The 22,238-nt window shown below is 40.2% G+C and overlaps 1 protein-coding gene across 9 annotated transcripts in view; it reads right to left on the bottom strand.

Moving 5' to 3' along the window:
• NF1 (neurofibromin 1) overlaps positions 1-20,097 on the bottom strand; it is a 226,277-nt gene extending 206,180 nt beyond the window's left edge. For 5 of the 9 annotated variants that reach the window (XM_036033384.1, XM_036033379.1, XM_036033378.1 and 2 more), the window contains exon 1: positions 19,662-20,096. In XM_036033384.1, the coding sequence (XP_035889277.1) occupies positions 19,662-19,721 (60 nt within the window). In that variant the 5' untranslated portion in view covers positions 19,722-20,096. Of the gene's footprint in view, positions 1-19,661 lie in introns of all 9 variants that reach the window. The other 4 variants (XM_036033381.1, XM_028519443.2, XM_036033383.1 and 1 more) reach the window with 3 other exon arrangements.
• Between the last annotated feature and the right edge of the window lie 2,141 nt (positions 20,098-22,238).

Raw genomic sequence — 22,238 nt, 5'->3', positions numbered from 1 at the left:
TGAACTACTGCTACGTAAGGAGGACAGGGAGGACTGTCTGAAACTCTGAGGATTCTCTGAAATATCTCTTATACATGTGTAATAGTAAAAGTTCTTGGAAATAACACAGAGCAAGACCACTGAGAATTCATATTCTTCACTAACAAAGGTTTGGGTTACCCCACCAGCTGAGGTCCTGAAGGAGGGTAAAGGGAACATGGAATGAGTAGAAGAGAGTAGTTATAAACTACAATCTCTCAACAAGTTAACCAAAACAAGGTCTACAGCAGTGATATGTATTTTCTTCTTTGCTTACTTTAGAAGATTTTAGGTGAGTGTTCAAACCAATTTCTTCTCTTCTCAATGTGTTATACAAATATATTAGTAAATGTGAACGTTACAACTTAGTCTTTAGGTAGCAGGCTAGTCATATGGGACTATGAATTTGAGGCATAATTAACATAGCCTAGAAGTGGATAGTGGGACTGTCACCCAGAGATGGATTCAATGAATATTGGACCTTGGCTCTTAGTTTTGGGAAAAGATGAATGACACCTTCATTTTTACAAAGAAGACTTCCATTTTCTTAAGCAAAAGCATAGACTATTGGCCTTCTGCATATAAGATCAAATACCTGTATAAAGGCATGTAAGGCTGCTGTGCCAATTGCTAAGTTGCTCTCTCTCATGTTCACACCTATCCTTTTGTACTTTATTTTCTAATGGTGGGGCTGTTGTTTAAACTACACTTCTCCTTTGCTAGGTGGCTCCTTGATAAGGCTCTGCTGAGGGTATGCCAAGGAGGTACTGTTACCTTCTTGTTCCTATCAGCATCACCCTAGCTGAATTTTTCTTTACAAGCTAATAACAGAAAGGCTCCTTACATGTATTCTAGTTTCTAGAAGTCAAGCAGAGAACTAGACTGTCAAATGTTTAGCTGATTTCTGTGAGATACAATCAAGATTGTCATTAAAAACAAACAACAACAAAAAAACGCTTATGGCCTCACTAAAAAACAAACAAGATCAACAAACAAAAATCAATGTATTTCTATATATTAGCAATACTCAGAAGCTGAAACTTAAACATATCTGTTAAAATCCCTAGCTGGTGTGGCTCAGTGGACTGAGTACCAGCCTGCAGAACAGAAGGTCGCAGGTTCAATTCCTTGTCAAGGCACATACATACCAAGGTTGTGAGCCAGGTCCCCAGTTGGGGGTATATAAGAGACAACCAATCATTTTATCTCTCATACATCGATGTTTCTCTCTCTCCCTTGCCCTCTCTCTAAAAGTAAATAAATAAAATCTTTTTTTTTATTTGTTTTTAAGTTGATTTAAAAAGAAAATACCTGTAGCCCTGCCTGGTGTGGTAGGTAGATTATGTGCCTACCTGCAAACCAAAAGACCAATGGTTCAATTCCCAGTCAGGGCACAAGCCTGAGCTGCAAGCCAGGTCCTCAGTTAGGGGGCATTCAAGAGGCAATAGATCTATGTATCTCTCCCACATCAAAGTTTCTCTCCTTCTCTTTCTCCCTCCCTCCATCCCCGCTCTGTAAATAAATAAATAAATAAATCTTTTAAAAAATTTTAAATGTCTGTTAAAGTGGCAATCCTTCCAAAATTAATCTATAATTCAACACAACTCCTCTCAGAAAAGGCTATAGAAATTGACAAACTGATCCCAAACTGTACATGGATATGCAAAGGATCTATACTAGGTAAAACAATCTTGAGAAAGAACAAAGTTGGAAAATTTATAACACCTGACTTCGGATTTCACTATGAAAAATTAAGCTATAATAATCAAGACTATGTGAACTGGCAAAACAACAAACATACAGAATCTCACCAGGTACAAAAATTAACTAAAGTAAATCAAAGACCTAAGTTGTAAAACCTAAAATAAAGTTTCTAGAAGAAAATATAAGACAAAAATCTTTGTGAATCTGTGTTAGACAAAAGTTTCTTAGATATATAATCAATGACACTATCCTTTTTTAAAGAAAAATTGATAAATTGGGCTTCAGAAAATTAAGAACATCTGCTTTCAAAAGACTTTGAGACGAAAACAAAATAAGCCAGAAACTGGGAGAAAATACTTGCAAATCACATCTCATAAAGAACTTGTATTCAGCATATATGATAAACTCTCAAAATTTAAGTTAAAGAAAAACAATTTTTACAACACGGGCAAAAGATCTGAATTTACACTTCATCAAAGAAAACATTCAGATGGTATATAAGCACATGAAAAGACGCTCAATGTCATTAGTCATTAGGGAAATACAAATCAAAACCATAATGACATACCACTTCACACCCACTAGGATGGATAGAATTAAAAATGTTTTAAAGAAAAATAAGTTCTGGCAAGGATGTGGAACAACTGAAATTCTCATACACTACTGTACAAAGGTATAATCACTTGGAAAACAGTGACTGGCAGCTTCTTAAACAGGGGGCCTCTGAGGGGACTTGGGAGGTCTAAAGAGCACAGACCTAGGTTCCTGGTCCCCCAGGGAAATGAGGACTTGATTCAGATCCCCAGGATAAACCTGAAACCACTCCCTATTAACTGGGACAATAGGGTCCTGTCTTCAGTAGCTGGGAACTTTGTTGCCCCCTCACTTCCCAAAGCCAGAAAGAGAGGTGCATGGGGCAGGTCATCTGTGGGGTTAGGGAAGGGTGTCCCAGAGGTGGGAGGCCAGAATTGGCGTCTTAGCTCTACCCTGAGCAGCCTTGCATAACACCCCTGCCCTGTCTCCTGGCATCCTGTGTTGGGTTCTAATGCAGAGTCTGAGACCCTCTCCCACCTCCCCCGCCTGACTGTCTTGGGTCTGTCTAAGACTGGACCCTCCAGCAACCACCACACTAGGGGCACCCAGCTCCCTGGAGATCCAGTGTTCATTTTCTCAGCTCCCCCTGGAAACTTGAGGGTTATTTTTGCACAAACTCCCCAGGGTTTGGGGAACTCTGACAGCAACGTGACAACTTTTTAGCTGTTTTCTTAGCCAATACACCCAGCTGCTATTAGCTTGGCTCTTAAGAACCAAGGCCCTTTTCTGGCCATCCAACAGTGAGGCTTTCCACCGGCTGGAAGAGGCCTTGGGGCTTAGAAAGGGGGGGATTCCATCCAAACTGGGGTTTCATACAACCCCCTGTTTCTGCAGCTACTGGAATCATCCAAAGACCTCCCCCACCAGCTGGACCTGGGAAAGCTTTAGGGGGCCAAGAGAGCAGTGACACATGAGGTCTGTCCCCTCACTCTACATCAGGCACTTTATTACTGGGTTTTAGTGAGCTAGGTTTACCTACTTTTCTTCTGGAGCCTGTACGGGAAAACTAAAAAGCTTCTTGGAGGGAGGGGGGAGGAAAAATAAATAAATAAAATAAAAATAAAATAAAATCTTCCTGGAAAGGACTGTGGAGTGAGAGGGCTCAAGGAAAGGAAGAGAAGCCAGCAGCAAGCCACTGCAGGGGGTGGCTTGATGTAGGGGGTGGGGGCCAATGACTACGCGAGACTTGGTTTTGCAATGATCTGGACTGGAATAAATGCACCTGAGCTACCCCCTAGAAACAAAAAAAGTTAAACATACACCCACCATATGACCCAGCCATTCCAGTCCTTTGTATTTACTCCATAAAAAGTATATATCCACACAAAGTCATACATACGAATCTTCACAACAGCTTTATCTGTAGTAGCTAAAAACTGGAGCAACCCAAATATCAGCAGGTGAATGGAAAAAACAAATGTTGATAAACAGACTGAGCAAAACAGTTCCTAAGGATGGGATGAAGTTAAGAGTGGACTGAGGACTGAGGGAAACTTTTGGGTGATATATGTTCATTACCTTGATTGTGGTGATGTTATCACAAGATTATAAGTATATCAAAAGTCATCAAATTGTACATTTTAAATACATGCAGTTTATTTCTTATAAGGCAAGCTTAACTTAATAAAGCTGTAGAAATTCTCTTATTCTAGTATAAAAAATAAAATTCCAGAAAGTTTCAATAGGCCTGACCAGTGTGGCTCACTTGGTTGGGTGTCACCCCACAAAGCAAATTGTGCCTGTTCGATTCCCAGTCAAGGCACATGCCTGGGTTGTGGGTTTGGTCCCTGGTTGAGGCACATACGAGAGGCAACCGACTGATGTTTCTCTCTCACATCTATGTTTCTTTCCCTTACTCCCTCCTGTCCCCTCTCTCTATAAACAAACAAACAAATAAATAAAATCTTTTTTAAAAAATGTATCCTTATACTTTAGACATGTCCCTCCTTAAAGAACTTCCTTTGGTAATTCTTATAATAGAGATCTGCTGGTGATTAAGTCTCTCAGATTTTGTCTAAAAACATCTTTATTTCTGAAGGATATTTCTGTTGGGAATAGAATTCCAACTGGGCACTTTTTTCTTTCAACACTTTAAAAATGTCTTTCCATTATTTCCCAGTTTCAACCACTGTGTTCAAAAGGCAGTCACCAGTTATATTATCGCCACTTTGAAAGTGATGTATCTTTTTTTTTCCTTCTGGTTGCTGTTAAGAGTTTCAACAGTTCAATTAACATATGTGTAAGTGTACCTTCCTTTCTATTTATCCTGCTGGGCTTTGCTAAACCACTTGATCTCTGGGTTAATGTCTTTCATCAGTTTTGGAAAATTTCTTAACACTATTACTTCAAATATGTGCTTCCACGCTACTCTCTCTTCTCTACTTCTGGGTCTGGGTCTCTAATTCACATTATTTGACTTTTTAGTGTCCCACATATCTCAGGTTCTGTTGTACCTTTTCCATTCTTTTATCTTCCTGTGTTACAAATTGAGTATTTCCTATTGACTTGTCTACAGGTTCTTTAATCTAGCCTTTTGTGGTGTATAATCTGCTACTGAATCCACCCAGTGAATAATTAATTTCGGATACTGTGGGTTTTATATTCAATGTGCCAGGCACTGTAAAAGCCCTGGGAGTAAAGCAGTAAACAAGACAGACAAAAGCCCTGCTCTACTGGAACTGAAATAGTATACATTAAATTGACCTGTTTATCCACTTTTTTAGAATAAAGAATAGTGGGACTTCTGGTCAGGATAGAGGCATAGGTAAACATGCTTCACCTTCTCACACAACTAGAGCAAAAATTACAACCAGACTACAAACAAATATCACCCAGATTTGTCAGAATATCGAGCTATTTAGAACTTTGACCACCAAAGATTTAAAGAAGCCACATTCATTCAGACAGGTAAGGGGTGTGGAAATGTGGAGACATTCAAAGAGATGTAGAGAGGCAGGAAGATGCATGCGGAGGAGCAGAGAGGCAGAATGGGCGGTCCCACAGTCAGGTGTGGTGAACAAAAATTGTGAGGGATACCTCAGGAGCGAGGGATCCCAGACCAGATCACCCAGCCCAGGGTTCCAACGCCAGGAAGAGAAGTCCCCAAAACTTCTGTCTGTAAAAAACACTGGGGCCCTGGCTGGTGTGGCTCAGTGGACTGGGTGCCAGCCTGTGAACTGAAAGGTCACTGGTTCAATTCCCAGTCAGGGCATGTACCTGGGTTGCAGACCAGGTCCCCAGTCGGGTGTACACAAGAGGTAATGGATTGGTGTTTCTCTCCCTTTCCTTTTTCCTTCCCCTGACTCTAAAGGTAAATAAATAAAATCTTAAAAAAAAAAAAAAACAGAGAGGGTTGAGGTGGCAGAAGAAACTGGGATTCTCAGGAGACTCCTCTTAAAGCGCCCACAATGGACTCAGGACTAACACAGACTCACCCCCTTTGAGATTCAACACCAGGGCAACAGCTGGAAGGGCACCAATGGTATATGGGGAAAAATTGAAGTGACTGGTTACAGGGCAAGTACGAGGAGACAGCTCCCTCCAAGACAAAATTCCAGAGGCCAGACAGCGACACAGTCCCCTCTCTGAGCCCTCCCCCACACAGAGACAGGGGCTGCCCCACCCCAGTGATTACCTAAGGCTCCGCCCTATACAACTTACAGGTGTGCTTTTCTATAATAGTCCACGCTACTAAGACAGGGAGTCAAAGCAGCTCTACATGATACACAGAAAAAAACACAAGGAGGCTCCCAAAATGAGGAGACAAAGAAATATGGCCCAAATGAATGGACAGAACGAAACTCCAGAAGAAGAATGAAATGGAGATAAGCAACCTATCAGATACAGAGTACAAAACACTAGTGATAACAATGCCTAAGGAATCCACTGGATACTTCAACAGCATAAAAAAGACCCAGGAAGAAACAAAGGTAATGTTAAGTGAAATAAAGAAAAATCTACAGGGAACCAACAATGGAGGGAATGAAGCCAAGAATCAAAGCAACAATTTGGAACATAAGAAAAAAGCATTCAACCAGAAGAGCAAGAAGAAAAAGGAATTCAAAAAAATGAGTACAGAATAAAAAGACTCTGGGACATCTCCAAATGTATCAATATCCAAATCACAGGGATGCAAGAAGGAGAAAAGTAACAACAAGAAATTGAAAGCTTATTTAAAAAAATAATGAAAGAAAACTTCCCTAATTTGGTGAAGGAAATAGACATACCATTCTAGGAAGGACAGAGAGTACCAAACAAGTTGGGCCCAAAGAGGACCACACCAAGACACATCATAATTAAAATGCCAAAGGTTAAAGATAAAGAGAGAATCTTAAAAGCAGAAAAAGAAAAGGAAACAATTACCCACAAAGGAGTTCCCATCAGACTATCAGCTGATTTCTCAAAAGAAACTCTTCAGGCTAGAAGGGATTGACAAGAAGTATTCCAAGTGATGAAAAGCAAGGACCTACAACCTAGATTACTCTATCCAGCAAAGCTATCATTTAGAATGGAAGGGCAGACAAAGTGCTTCCCGAACAAGGTAAAACTAAAGGAGTTCATCATCACCAAGCCCTTATTATATGAAATGTTAAAGGGACTTATTTAAGAAAAAGATAAAAAACTGTGAACATTAAAATGGCAATAAATTCACAACTATCAACAGTTGAATCTAAAATGACAAAAATAAGGAGAACAGAAGAGAATCATAGATACGGCGATCATCTGGAGGATTATCAGCTCAGAGGCAGAAGGGGGAAGAGGGAAAATGGGAGAAAAGGTACAGGGATTAAGAAGCATAATTGGTAGGTACAAAATAGACAGGGGGATGTTAAGAATAGTATAGGAAATGGAGTAGCCAAAGAACTATATGCACCACCCATGGACATGAACTAAGAAGGGGTGGGGGATCACTGGAGGGAAGGGGTACCAGGCAGAGGGGGGCAAAGGGGGGAAATTGGAACAACTATAATAGCATAATCAATTAAGATATACTTTAAAAAAAAAACTCCAGAATATGTCTTCCTGGTGAGAGTTCTCCATTTACTCTATCAGGCAAAAAGGATGAGAGACCAGCTAATCATTTCAATCCATTCAGGAATTGAACTATGTGAGAGCTATCCTGCAGTTAGCCACTGGTTCACCCTTTTTCTTTGGTCTGTGTCCAGAGTCAGCAATCTGCTTCTCACCTTAAAAAGGGCTCCTCTGTCTCCAGAATTTTAATTCATCTAGCCCTCATCATTTCTATAGCCCTTCAATATTTTTTAATTTTTTATTTACTGATTTTTAGAGAGGGGAAAGAGAGGGAGAGAGAGGGGGAAGGGGGCAAAGAGAGAGAAAGATAGAGAGATATCAATTTTTATTGTTCCACTTATTTATGCATTCAATTGGTTGACTCTTGTATGTGCCCTGACCGGATCAAATCCCAACCTTGGCATATTGGGATGACGCTCTAACCAACTAAGCTATCCAGCCAGGGAAACCCTCCAATATTTTTTTTAAATGAGGTTTTAAAAGTTCATCTAGTTTTTTTCTGTTTGTCACAGTAATACAGATGACTGTGCTGTGACCTACTAACAACCACCCAGAAACTAAAGTCTCCCTGCATGTCATACAGCATGATTCACAAACCCAGTTTTATGACAAAATGACCTGGGGAGATATTTTAAAACTGCAACCCATTGTCCATACCTCTAGAACTCATAGGTGTACAATAGGAACAGGAAATCTGTACTTTTAACAAAAATCTTAAGCAATATGGTAGAGCTGGCATATCTAAAGAAACTAATTTGCCTGTACCAGTTGGTTGTCCTCTCCCCTCCCCTCTGAGTTCAATATTTATAAGGACATTTAAGAAAAAAACATATGCTATATATAATGGTAAAATTGATAGACGAGTATAAAAATAGTTTAAAAGTTCAGAATAACTAAAAACTTTAAAGATAATAGGTTAAATAGATATTTAAAGGCTTTTAAAACTATGCTAAGGTCAAGAAGAGGAGGAAGGTTATGAACCACTAGTTAGAGTATATGGTTTAATACCAAGAGATTAAAAGCAGAACTACTCGATTCAATTTTACTTCTTGTTCTAGCAGAAAATAAAATGGTCTTCAAATTTGAAGGTTACTAAAAACCATCAGCTTACATAAAGCTTAACAACCCCACTTGCATTATGTGAATTCAAGTCTACGTGAATTAATCCAAGAGTACAGGTGAAAATTTAGACATGTGATGAGAGACATGCTGTCAGTGAACTTTCAGAAGTCGTGACAAACAGAAAGGTGCCACACTGGGAAGATAACAGTGTGCAATTAGGACTCAAGGGTGGGGAAAGGGGAAAGGTGATTTCAGGACTATGGACTTCATGTAATGTCAACATCCAAATAATTTTAAGACTGATTATTCTGCAGATAACCTCTTAGCACTTAGAGAAGGAGCATCTGCTCACAACACTGAACTCCTACCTGTATAGAATGCTTTCACTTTAAATTTAGAATTTACAAAGTGCCTTCTTATATATCAAAACCTCATATCTTTGTGGGGAAAAAAAGCAGGTAGTGTTATGTCCCCTCCTAACCCACACACAAACTCTTCAAAATATTAGGAATCTAGGGTTCAGACAGCTTGATTTGCCCAGGTTAACTCATTCTTCTTTTTCCTTTCAGGAAATTAAGACTCAAACTTGAGTTTTTCTGATTCTTAATTGAATACTGTTTTCATATCACACAGCTCTTAAAATCCGAATGAGTTAAGAGTAAGTCATGCCGTGATGGAAGAGGGTATTATGCTAACTGAAAAAAGTCAGACAGAAAAAGACAAATACCATATGATTTCACTTACATGTGGAATCTAATGAACAAAATAAACAAAATAGAAACAGACTTATAGATACAGAGAATAGAATGGCAGTTGTCAGAGGGCAGGGGGTCTGGTGGGCTGTATGAAAAAGGTGAAGGGATTAAGAAGTCCAAATTGGTAGTCACAGAACAGTCGCAGAGATGCAGATTACAGCACAGGTAATATCGCCAATAGTATCAAGACAACTATGTATGGGGCCAGGTGGGTACCTGAAGCAGCGGGGGAACCGCTCTGCAAAGTGCACGGTTTTCTAACTGCTTTGCTGCACATTTGCAACTAATACAGAATAATACTGAATGTAAACTATAACTGAAAAATTTTTTTAAAAATTTAAGAAAAAAGAAAACGAGCAGCAAAAAAAATAAATAATAAGGAGTAGTCAGGCTGAAATGAGATGGTAACTGGGACTGCTTCCCAATGAAGGAGAGGGGCTGGGCAGGAAATGGGCCGGAGTGCGATGAAATAAAACTGAGTAGAAGCTGGGCAATGGCTACATGGGGATTCATTTACAATCAGCTCTACTTCGTATAAGTTTGAAATTTATAATGAAACTTAAAAAAAACAGACATGCACACACATGCCAATTAACATTCTTTGATAGGTTTACTGTCCTGGTAATCAGATGAACACTGAAAATCAGTGCGCCTGAAGCCTGGCATCTTTATGCCACTTTTTAATTCTCCCATAACACTCTCATGTACAAAAATATTGAGAGAAAAAATTTAAAAATGGTATGTCTGAGTATTGACCACCATTGCACCCAGAAGCAAATAACCAGCACAGTGAGATGTCTTGAAATTATGTCCTATAAGGAATGGTTGAATGTGTAATATTTTTCTGGGGGGAAAAAACCTAGGGAATACATAAGATTTGTCTTCAAATATTTTTAAAGTAAAAGGACAAAGTTATTCTTAAGAGTTACAGAAGATAGAATTAGGAATAATAAGAAGACTCAAGGAGGCCAAATCCCACTTTTCTGCTCTTCCCACTCTTCCTTACAGCTCATGACTCATGTGCTCCTCACCAACAAACCTTGTCACACTGACCTACCAACTTTCTAGATATTTTCCCCCATCATCAAAACAGTTTGGATCCTGGCTCAGTTTCTCCCCTACCTCACATCCTCCACCATCTGGGTATCTTCATCTAGGTTAATGTCACCTGATAAAACACAGAACTCCCAATTAAATTTGAATTCAAATAAATGAGTAATGTTTTAATATAAATATATCCCATGCAATATTTGAGAAATACTTATACTAAATACTTATCCATTGTTTATCTAAAACTCACATTTAACTGGGCAGCCTATATTTCCACTTGCTAAATCTGGCAACCCTAATCTAGGTGACTTCAATGTCAAGGTGGAGCACCCAATCCAACCTCTGGTCCTCAACCTTCCTTGATCTCCTCAATTTTAGTGACTGTGACCACACCAAAGATATGGTCTCCAAATTCAGTTGTGTCCTTAATACTGCCCACTCTCTCTCATTCACCCCAACAGCTACTTATTATAAATCACACCCATTCTTTCTTTCCCTACCATCTCAGTCCCTAATTCCACCACCTGAATTTAGATCTCTATCTTCTTCTACCACTATGGTACCTCATATGATCATTTGCCTTTATTATATTCCTCAATCTTTCCCACTAAAGGATAAGCCATTAAGTGAAATTATATGTGCTCAAGCCTTCAAAAGAGAGTTTAAACATTTCAGTATGGCAAAAAAGACCCTACAAAATTCTCAACTCAACCCAGGCTTTGCTTTTGCTGACAAGGTCTCCCTAACCGCCCAGTCTAAATCAAGCGCTACTCTTACATAGACACAATGTACTCTACACATCTATATTCACCGTTAACTTTCTTACTGTCTTTCTCCCTTACTAGACTTCAGGTTCCTTGAGACCAAGAACCATGTCTCGTCTTTATTTTCCCAACACTTAACACAATGCTTGGCATCTACCACAAACAGTAGACATTTAAATGTTTACTAATCTAATAAAACCGATGAGTCTCAATTTAAGGGAAGAGTTTCTAACAATTACAATTCTACTGATGGAATGGGTTACCTTCAGATGTAGTATCCCTGGTCACCCTAAGGGCAAAAGATGTTCAATACAAAAATTCCAAATTTATTCTTTAAATATTAAGGAAAATTAAAATTACACATAATCCCTTGAAGTTTTTAACTATAAAAGAAAATTATTCATACAGGCAGATGTTCAGATTATACTGCTATGCTAAAAAAGCAGATATAAAACAACGGGTCTCACTCAGTTCCAACAACCTAACATTAATAACGGTAGCTAACACTTACTGAGTTCCTTCAATGTACCAGAAACTGTGCCACACGCTTTACATATATTTCCTAATTTAAATCTCACAATCATCTGCGTGTACATACTAACAATAGTAAATGATCCTATTTTACAGGTGAAGAAGCTGAGGCTTGAAGAACTTGAGTCTTGACCAAGAGCTAGTAAGCGGTGGCATAGCCTGAGCCCCAGAATTCAAACTCAGGCAGTGTGATTTCAGAAGGAGCACATTTAATTACATACACCAAAATTTTAACTGTGGTTTTCTCTGAATTGTGGTATTATAAATGATTTTTACTTTTTGTGTGTGATTTTGTGGCATTTCCATATTTCTACCATAAACATGAATTACCACTGTATTTTAAAAAAAATGTTCAAGTAGAGGTTGGATAATCATCTGCCAGGGCTATTGCAGAAGTGGACTTAAATAATTCAGATGCCTAGAATTAATTTTTTCAATCAGAGGACTGACTCTTTAAAACACGGAACAAAAATCCATCCATTTTAAGAATTATAAAGGTTTTGGAATGTCAGATCATATTTCTCCTGTTTTATAGATAACAAAACAGCTCAAAATTTAAGACATTTACATAACATTGTGAAGCAGTTGTGTCAGGGCAGAACCCAGAGCACAGACCTTCAGTGATCTTTGTTGACAACAGGTGACCAAAACAAAATCTCTCTCTCCCACTCCCAACTGAAAATTCAGGTATTAGAAGCCAAAAAGTGAAGCCTAACAGGAAATACAAATGCTTCTGTCCCCCCACTCAGTCCAAAGGAAGAAGAGCTGCCTAGAGCACAAAGGCAAAACATTTTCCCAGCCCTGAGCAAGGACAGAAGGAAAAGGCACTGTAAAGGCAGGAGAATTGGAAAAACACTCCAAAAGTCAAGACAAATGATTTTGAGAGGAAAAGAAAAACATACCCAGAAATCCAATAGGACGGAGCACTCAGAATTTAAAAATTTAAAAAGTTAAAATTGGAGCACTACCAAAATTTAAAAGGTTGCCTCAAGTTTAATCAAATCCTAAGTGGAATGTTCTTAAGAGTCTGAAAACCAACTTTACAAAACCAGACTGTGAAATGCCAAGATAAAATAATGAAAAAAAATACATAATCTCATATTTATAACTGCGGACACTCCTATGGGTGTTCTCACAAATTTTATTCTCTCACCTTCAGGAGTCAACTCTCCTCACCTAAAAACCTGCAGTGAGTACAACGCAATGTTATAAATCTAAATAAAAGGGGAGCGATGCTACAACTTCCTCTAACAACCCAAGAAACTTTGATAAAGTGAAAAGAAGAATGATAATGAAATCAAGGATATAATCGAAACCTGTGTCTATTTCTAACACACAACCAATCATAAAAGATTTCCAGACACTCTCATATGAACATAAAAGGTAAATCTAACATCTCTTCTTTACGTGAAGAATCAAAAGATACATTCCTCACTTTACATATTTATGCTATCTGTTCAGAAAATAGTTTTTTTATAAAGCTCCATTTATTGACCAGTTACTGCTCTAAGGATTAAGACACCCACGTTCCTGCTTAAGTTCAACTAATTACACGTCACATGATCTGAACAAGTTATTTTGCCTCTCTGGTTTTATTTTTTTCCTGAAGCGGAGTAGAATAATACTCAATAGAAAAACTCCTGCACAGGATGATAATAATGGTAATAAACTTTTATGACTAACTTTATAGCTTCCTTTCATGTAAAAGATTCATACCTAAGACACTAAACAAGCCATGATGGGAGTAGGGCAGGAATTACCCCCATTTTACAGATGACGACATAGAAAATTAAAGTTCAGAGAGGTTAACTGACTTGCCCAAGGCCACACCAAGCATTGCAGTCAAAAGCTCTTTGTACTATGCAATACATAGTACACTGCCATCACAAATCTGAGGTGGTGAGAGTTGCTTTCTCATGCCCAAATCCTATGAAGACTACCCAAGGAAAGCTGTCAACAATTAAAGAGAGAAGGGTCACTTAAGATTGTTAGGAGCCATAATTACCCACAAGACCATTATCTGGGTATAAAACTATGATTAATAATAAACTAAAAGTTCTTTAAGTAAATTTCTAAAAGTCCCGCTATGTTCTAAATTAACTGCGTGCTGCTTGCCCCTAGATAGAACACCCTGCTGGGGGGGGGGGGTGGTGGTTTAGGGGAGGATGTGAAGTGGAGGTGGGGGAAGGGTTTCATCAATAAAAGGTAAGTTCTCTGAAATTCAACAGGGTAAGACACTCAAAGCTGTAAAATATGAACAGGGGCAGGCAGCAGCTTGTAGGCTGTAGTGACAACTCTGAGCCAAACCAAAAGAGTGCCAGGCTGTGGTTTAAAGAAAATATGCAATCTGGAAGTTTGCACCTCAAGTTACTGCTACTGCAAAGTAATTAGTACCATTTATAGTAAAAATATGTAAAGTTTTAGAGGATAATTCCAATTCTTCATTACAATTGGATGGGATTCCATATTAGCTTGGGGCTTGCTTGTCTCAACAGAAGCTCTTTTGATGATACAGTGAATGGCTCAAAAACCACACTCAGAGAACCAAATAATATAACTATATTATCACAGGCATGTAACTCCTGAAGTGATCAAATAGGTGTGTACCTAAAGAAACTAAAATAAGGACACTATCAATTCCAGTTATTTATATTCTACAATGTTAAAATTTTCTTCAGCACAACCTGAGAGTGCTCTGTTTACTGAAGGCTCTACCATAGAGTACAATATAGAAATGTACAAGTTACTGAAACCTTAAACTTAATTCACAGTCACTACAATATAAAACACCTTAATTTTTCTACTCTTCAAGGTCAAAACAAAGTCTCATCTTTCTCTCTCTACCCCCAAGAAAATGAATGGGGTATTCTAAAAGACAGATGAAATGCCAATGCTTTTATAAATACAAGTCAATCCTCTGCAAAGAAAGAGCTTAAGACGCCCATATTCTACTTCGGTATTGATTCTCAGCCTTTTAACAGTTTAAGCTGACCACAAACCTCCCCTTCTGTTTCTTCTATACAACACTCTCCTTTAAAAAAAGAAAAAATGAGTCTTTCCATACCTCTTATCCCTTGTCTTATATACGGACACAAAACCCCTAATGAAGAATGGGCAGAAGCCTGGAGAGCACATGTGCAAAACCCGTTTTTAATTAATACACTGTTCACCCTTAAAAGCATGTTGTTATAATGCAATAATATAGTCTATACAGAACCCCACAACACCAAATTTGAAAGGCAAAACCAAACATGCCCCATAGCAGTCTGAGTAATTTAAAGAACAAAGATGCAAAATAAGGCATGACTACTTATTATATCACTAACCTAAAGATTCCTTTAAGGACAAAATTCTCCAAGCTAAACACAATAAAAAAAAAATAATAATAAAGCAGATTTTAGAACCTAATTTCCTATTTGTCAAAAAGTCAAATAAAATAAGTGTAGGAATGTTTAAAATCTAATGTAACAATACTGCTGGCCCAAGTCACAGAACACCTTATAACATTTTCTATTACACTTCCCAAATTTGAAGACCCATATTATATATTGTACATATGCCACAAATTAGATGATAAGGCAAGAAAACAGATTATGGACATCCATAATATGTTACAAAAGGATTTGCTACCATGATATGTTATCTAAGTATTTGTTAGTGAATGCTAAAGTATGCACCAGCCAAGGTACATAGCAGAGCACTACCCAGAGACTAGTCAATCTCCCTTATTTAGTGAAAACACAACAGATAGTAAGCTGTAAACAAAATGTATAAATCTTACATTTGAACAATTTAAAATGTTTCAAAGTATTTCACTTCCATTATCCTATCAGATGACTATAAAAATTTTTCGTTATGTAGAGGTATCACTAAAAGTAAGTGACAAATCTGTGCTGGTGGGGTAGCTCCATTGGTCAGAGCACTGTCCCAATACAACAAAGTTGTAGGTTCAATCCCCAGTCAGGGCACATAGAAGCAACCAATGAATACATAAGTAAGTAGAAAAACAAATTGATGTTTCTTTCTCTCTCCCTCTTGAATCAATAAATAAAATATGTTTTAAAAAATAAGTGAAAAATCTAATTTCACAAAGGTAATTAATCACATCTGAAACCTGATCCAAAAAACATGCTCTGAAGGAAGATACGTAAATATGGACAAGTTCCTCCTTAGAGCTCCTTAAAAAACAAAAAAGAAATTATTCCTAGTTAAAATATCACTTAACTTGTAAGACTTAGACTATTATTAAAACTAAATTAAAATTTGGTTATTTAATAACTGTAACAAAGCCAATATTGCCACTTATTTTAGCCAGTCTACCTTTCAACCAGGAACCGTGTGAAAAACATTCCATCAATGACACACTGTCCACTCGTGGGTGGGCACTGGGGTGATTATAAGTGAATTCAAACAGAGGCTTCTTACTTTTCACAAAGTTTACACTCTATTTGATAAAAAGAAGGGGGGGGACAATGCTAAGCTGTGTTCAACCAACCCTTTAGAGGGGGAGAAACCTTTCTGGGTGGTTCTGCAGAATCCCAAGTAACAAGCACACCAAGTGAGATTGCAGTGAGTTTAGTCCAGGAGGGACTTCATGAGGAAAACAAGCTTGAATTCCACATTGAAGGATTAACAGAAATTAGAAAAGGACAAACGAGGAGTGAGAAAGTATTCAGGGTCTGCATAAACAAAGGCTGAAAGAAGCAGAAATAAGCAGAAGGGACACAGCCAACCTGCCTGGAACTCGGTGCATGCTGAGGCATAAGGAGAACTAGTTTGGTAAATTAAGTGGGGTCAGCTCCCAACAGACTGATGTGGCTCAGGGAGATGCTGTTAAAATATCAACATTATCGAATATTTAAACTAAAAAGAGAACCTTAGAGATTTTCTGGACAATTCTTTTCTGACTAATGAGGAAAGAAAATTAAATCTAGGATCCACAGAGAGCTAATGGAGAGGACAGAGGCAGGGAAAAACTCAGACCCCTGCTTGTGATCCCCAGTTCAACAACAGGCAACACAGCATGGTAGAGAAAGCATATCTGCCCAAAATCAATGAGAACATCGCTATATGAAGATCCGCAAGTATACATACAAGATAGTATTGTCTTGGAAATTAGAGGAGACTGGTTTCCAGGGGTAATGGAACACCACTGTGGCATTGAGCAAAAACCACTGTTTTGCCAGAAGGAATCACTTTCAACAAAATAACAATCCAGAAATAAAGCCAAGGCAGAAGCTAGTTTTCAGAGTTATGAAGGAAATGGGTGGACAAACAGCATAGGCAACAGGTATCTGGCAACAAAAGGGAGAAAAAGATTGAGCCACAGACAGAAGGCTATAAGACCAACCAAATGTTTAAGACAAAAGAAATCTTAGTAAGTTTGAAGACGAAGAGAAAGGAGAGCACATGAAAAAGACTAAATAGATGATAGACAAGGCAGAGGAACAGGAGGAGAACCAATTGAGGACCAGCTGAAGAATTTTTTTTACAAAAGGTTGAGTTCCAGAATAAAAAAATAAACATTTTTCCCTACTCACCATATAATACCCTTTGCTCAAAGAGTATTCATTTTCAGCTACTTTATAAGTCCTTATAAAAATGCCAGATCAGGCTTTAAGAACAAGGCTAGATTTTTTTTTAATCCAAGACAGCTTCAAAGTTTTACAAATCTATTTATTTGGCCAATTAACATGTGGCTTATAACTTCCAAGACATTTGCCAATCATTTTATACTGTAACTTTACACCACATACTCAAACAGTCTGATTCTTATTTGGTTTATAACAACTAATATGCTATTGTAACAAATCAAAAATCAGAGTTTATTCTCTAATGTTATTTTTGCAGGGTGTTTTATACACTGTTTTTACTTGACAAGATATGGAAAATATAAGTGATTAAATGAACACATTTATAACACATCATTTGGGGATAGCTTTTTTTAAACTTCTTAAAAAGAAAAAGAAACCTTCATTTAACTACAGTTTTCCTTATACTCCCTTTTCAGAATCAAAGCTCAACAGAGACTGGTGGGGCATGGCTAGGCGGGGCATCTAAGAACATGCTAATTTGTTAAATAACCCAGCTAGTGAGCCACAATTTAAAGATACACACCCAAAATTTGCCAATTTCCACTTGGAAACTTACTGTTGAGCATCATAAAGACAGGTTAAGTATATCACTGATCCTTTCAGCCTTCTAGCTGCCCACCTTTGTAACTGCCATTTCCCTAATTAAGGAAGTAATCACTTTTAAAACTGGTTAAGTTTTGGGGTTCTGCTATGTGCCTTTTTATCAAATTTTAGTCTTTCCTATCAAGTTTTAAGTCTAATGTTCTGTCAATAATACAATCTAATATATGTGGGTAACATTTTACTTCCTCAGGTAGATTAGCAGTATAATTGGTTTAAATGCTTTTTGGTCTGAAAGCAGAAGGATGGGTGAAACAATACTTTCAAGTCTCTGATGGTTTTATAATTCTATTTTTTAATACTTTATTTTTACAGAAGGGGAAAGGGAAGGAGAAAAAGAGGGTGAGAAACATCAATGTGTGGTTGCTTCTCACATGCCCCATACTGGGAACCTGGCGGGCAACCCAGGCAATGTGCCCTGACTGGGAATCAAACCAGCAAACCAAACCGGTGCTCAATCCATTGAGCCACACCAGCCAGAGCTATGAATCTATTTTATCTATGTAGTTTCTTCTCAAATTTCTTCTCAATGCCTCTGCCTATTCCCAAATATCTTTTAGGTAGATCAGAAACACTATGAAGCCTGTAAGGAAATATTTATGGATCAAATAAAAGTGGAGCCCACCTCCCCCTTCCATTCAGCTCCCATAATCAGTTTGATGATTACATCTAGTAAACGAAACAGATTAACTCAATGTAAAATAGTTCCCTCATCACAGAAAGCCCGTGGTAGAACTGCAGCTGCAAAAAAAAAAAAAAAAAAAAAAAAAAAATTCCCTTTAAACCATCCCCAGCTACCTACAGTAACACAAAGTTAAACTAATTCCCATTGACAAAAGACTACGAACACATTCATTCTGATCAGCCAGCCCTAGGATTACTGTGGGAAGCTCAGGGAATAAAAAGGCACCTCCCCAAGCTACGAAACTTTTTTTTCCATCCCACATAGTCTCAATGAAAGTTCTCTTGTCAACCAAGAGGTGCCCAAAAACAGTAACAAAATACTAGCAGAATGATGGGTTCTAGGACCACATCCCAGCTGTCTTTGCTCTCTGTTGTCAAGATTCAGATGCAGTTTCCCACTTGCCTTTCACCATTCTCCCCTTACTCCCCAAGAAGCTCACTCAAGAAAACAACAATAACAGTCTCAGACACCTGGCAAAAGTAAAGGGAGAAACTGCTATTATCAAGGAAGGAAAAACGGGAAAAATATTTCAGAAGCAGGAGGGATAAAGAACCATGGTTGCCACTACAAACGCCAATGTAAAAGCCAGTCCTGTCTCACGAGGATATGGGGGACGCCGTGTGGACACAAAAACGCGCAGTGTGTGCGTGTGTGTGTGTGAGCGCGCGCGCGTGCATTTAAGCTCCAGGGGCAGGCGGAGACGGCGGAGCAGAAAGTAAGAAAACCTGTGCTGTCCCTGATTTCTTCTACTCTTCCCCCTCCAAGAGAGGAAGCTGAAGGAACTGGGGGAGGGGCGGGGTGTTACCGTTCTCCTATTGGGGGTACACAAGACGGGCCTTGGGGGTGCCTTCAGTTGCTCACCCCCAATTGGGAGGTCCACTGAGGGAAGAGGGAACCCCTAAATGTTACCCACCTTCGTTCAAAAAGAAAAGTAAGGCGGGAATGATTAAATCCAGATGGAGAGCCCCAGAAAGCGCCCCCAGGTCACTCATCCTTATTAGCAAGCAGATGGGCTGAGATAATACGGATAGAGGGTCCGTGGGGGGGCGGCCAGGGAAAAGGCCCCACTCCCCGACTTAGGTGGGAAAGAGAGCTCGACTACCGGCGGTCCCCTCCTTCCCCGCACTTCCCCCTAGGCCACCCCCACTAGTCCCCCCTTCCTTTCCTCCAGCGCCTGAGGCAGCCGCGGGGGAGGCGGCTGCTCCTTCCTCCCTCACCCACTCCTTCCCCACCCCCACACTGCTCCCACCTCCCGCCCGCCACGGCCCGTTACCTGATCGTCGAAGCGGTTGACCACGGCCTGGACCCATTCCACCGGCCTGTGCGCGGCCATGTCCTCCCCGCGGCCGGGGGGCGGCGGAGGGACGGGGCGGCCGGCGCCCTGAGCAAGGAAGAGGGTGGGGAGCGGGGGCTGAGGTGAGGGAAGAGTCGAAGAGAGGGTCTGAGGAGTGCAGGCTCCGAACGTTCCCACGGGGGTGGGGATGGGGGGCCTGCGCCGAGCTGGGAGGGGGAGAGGGGAAGGGGGCGTTGGCGAGGAGGCTAGGGGGAGGGGGGCGGGGGAGGGGGACCCGGGGAGGGGAGGGGGCCTCTTGGTCGCTCTCCCCACTAGCGCCGTTTCCCCACAGCCATCACAGTCCGAGACGCCGCCATGACACCCCACCGGAAGTGGGATCCTTTCCACCGCCCGGGGAGAGGGAGAACCAGCGAGCTAGAGATAGAGAGCGGCTGGGAAAGGGGAGGGGGAAGCGAGAGGGAAGGGGGCCTGCCGCGCATGCGCCCGCGCCGGCCGGTTTCATTAATGAAAAAGCGAGTCCTCCTGGAGGTGACGTCACCTGACTCCTCCCGGCCCGGCGGCGCGCGTCCCTTATAGCCGCCAGGCTTACCTAGACTCTCGCTGTTGATGCTGCGGGCCAAAGTCTGAGCTGACCCGGCAGCATCCGCTTCCATCCCCAGCAACACACCAGCCTTCCCCTCCCCCGCCGGCCTCCGGGTTTGGATTGCTCCCGGGGTTGGAAGTTAGAGCGCCCTAGGGCTAACATTTCTCCCAGTTTGCAGACGGATGTCACTATTCTGGGCAGGAAAGCTATGCTGATCCCCTCTCTGCCTTAAGCTCTCACAAAAACAGTAAGACCACACCTCAGGTTTCGAGGTCCCTCGTAGTTACTACGAGAAACAGAAGCAAGTCCAAGGGAGTATCAGTTTTGTGTGTGTTTTTTAAACGATCTCTTAAATGCCTATGTTAGATCCAATAGCAAAGTACTCAGACTCCGGAATCCCAGTGCAAACTTCCTCTGTTGGACTGATAGGCACCAAGTTAATAAAACTTTTACACGGTTGCAAATAGAAAGATTCAAGTTTCACCACCCTCTAAAAAGCCTTTAAGAGCGTGGACAGGCATTAATTCAACACATCTTCTCATTTAAGACTTTCAATGGGCCTTTCCGATAGGTATCAACCTCATCTAACTGATGAGGCTAGGTCACAGGAGGTCTGGGATTTGCCTTAAGTCACGGAGTTGGTAGGAGGCAGAGTAAAGATGTAAAACCCAGGTGGTTTGACTCCAAAGACAATAGAAACAGACTGTAGCTCTCCTACAACAAGGTGTTCCCTACGCCCCTAATGCCAGAATTGAAATTATTCCATGTGAAATTGGTCACAGTGGTTTTCCAGGAAAAGGATTACATCCAAGACAATGGATGATCTGTCTACATCCAACATGAACTTTGTAATGAGTTATTTTTAGGTTTATCTTCCTCTATATTCTCTACTTAGGCTAATGTTAAAATGAGTCTACATATTCTGGGCATACACTAATTAGTAGCCTGTTAGGCCACATAGAAGGATACTGAATGAAAAGGCAGAGCAAAACTAGAATTTTAATTTTACCACAGAAAAATCCAGAAAGCCAAGAGCCCATGTACACATAGATATGTCTATGAGAGAAGCATCCAGTCTCTACTGGCTGGTGATTGTCCAAAATACATGCTAAATTAATTAATATTTCATTCCACTAGAACAAGAGGACAAAGTCTGGATAGTTCTTCAGTCCACTCTTTAAAAATGCAACAAGAATAATGACTAATTTCTTTTGGATGATGTCAGAAATGATGACAATGCTGAAGAAAAGGATGAATATTAAATGAATGTTTGTCTATGCCTTCTCCAGCTAAGACCCCTGAAAAGGCTCTCATTCATACCCCCAGAGAGCATACCAATGCTGCTTATTCGCTGCTAAACTTCCAGACCCCCAACTCTCTTGTCTTTTTGTCACACTTCCTCTGAAAGTCCCTAATTACTTTCCCATTGCCATGGCTTTTTGCCTGTCTATTCCCTTCATCTTCTGCACTAGACTGGGTGCAGCTGCCTAAACCTGGGTGCAGCTCCTTTGACTCCAGTGGTGTTCCATGGCTGAGGTCCCTCTGTGCCTCTCTTTCTTCTCTTCCTCTGGTTTCTTTCCTGATTCCCCATTCCTCTCTAACTCTAGGGTAAGACATCAGGCCTCAGCCCTCTGCTCTTCCTGCTTTACTCACACTCCAGCCGGCACATCATTAATTCATCCTAATCTGCACTTGCTGTTCTCTCTTGCTTCCCCTGAGTGCCAAGCCTCTCATTACGCTTAGAGGTCTAGACTTCATCCCAGCTTTCTCTCCAATTAAATTCACTCATTTCCACTGAATCAGTACACAGTACCCAAATACCTATTATATGTATCATGCACTGTGTTATCAGTGCAGAGTATAGCAGAAATTCCAACCACAAATGCCAAAGAATGTAATGCATAGAGACCTTGGTGAACTAAGGAACACATCTCCCCCTCCCCACATAAAAGGGAAACTGTCACTCAACTCTA

This window comes from Phyllostomus discolor, chromosome 8 (genome assembly GCF_004126475.2).
Source record: "Phyllostomus discolor isolate MPI-MPIP mPhyDis1 chromosome 8, mPhyDis1.pri.v3, whole genome shotgun sequence".
Classification (NCBI taxonomy): domain Eukaryota; kingdom Metazoa; phylum Chordata; class Mammalia; order Chiroptera; family Phyllostomidae; genus Phyllostomus; species Phyllostomus discolor.
This window is presented reverse-complemented; position numbering and strand designations above follow the sequence as displayed.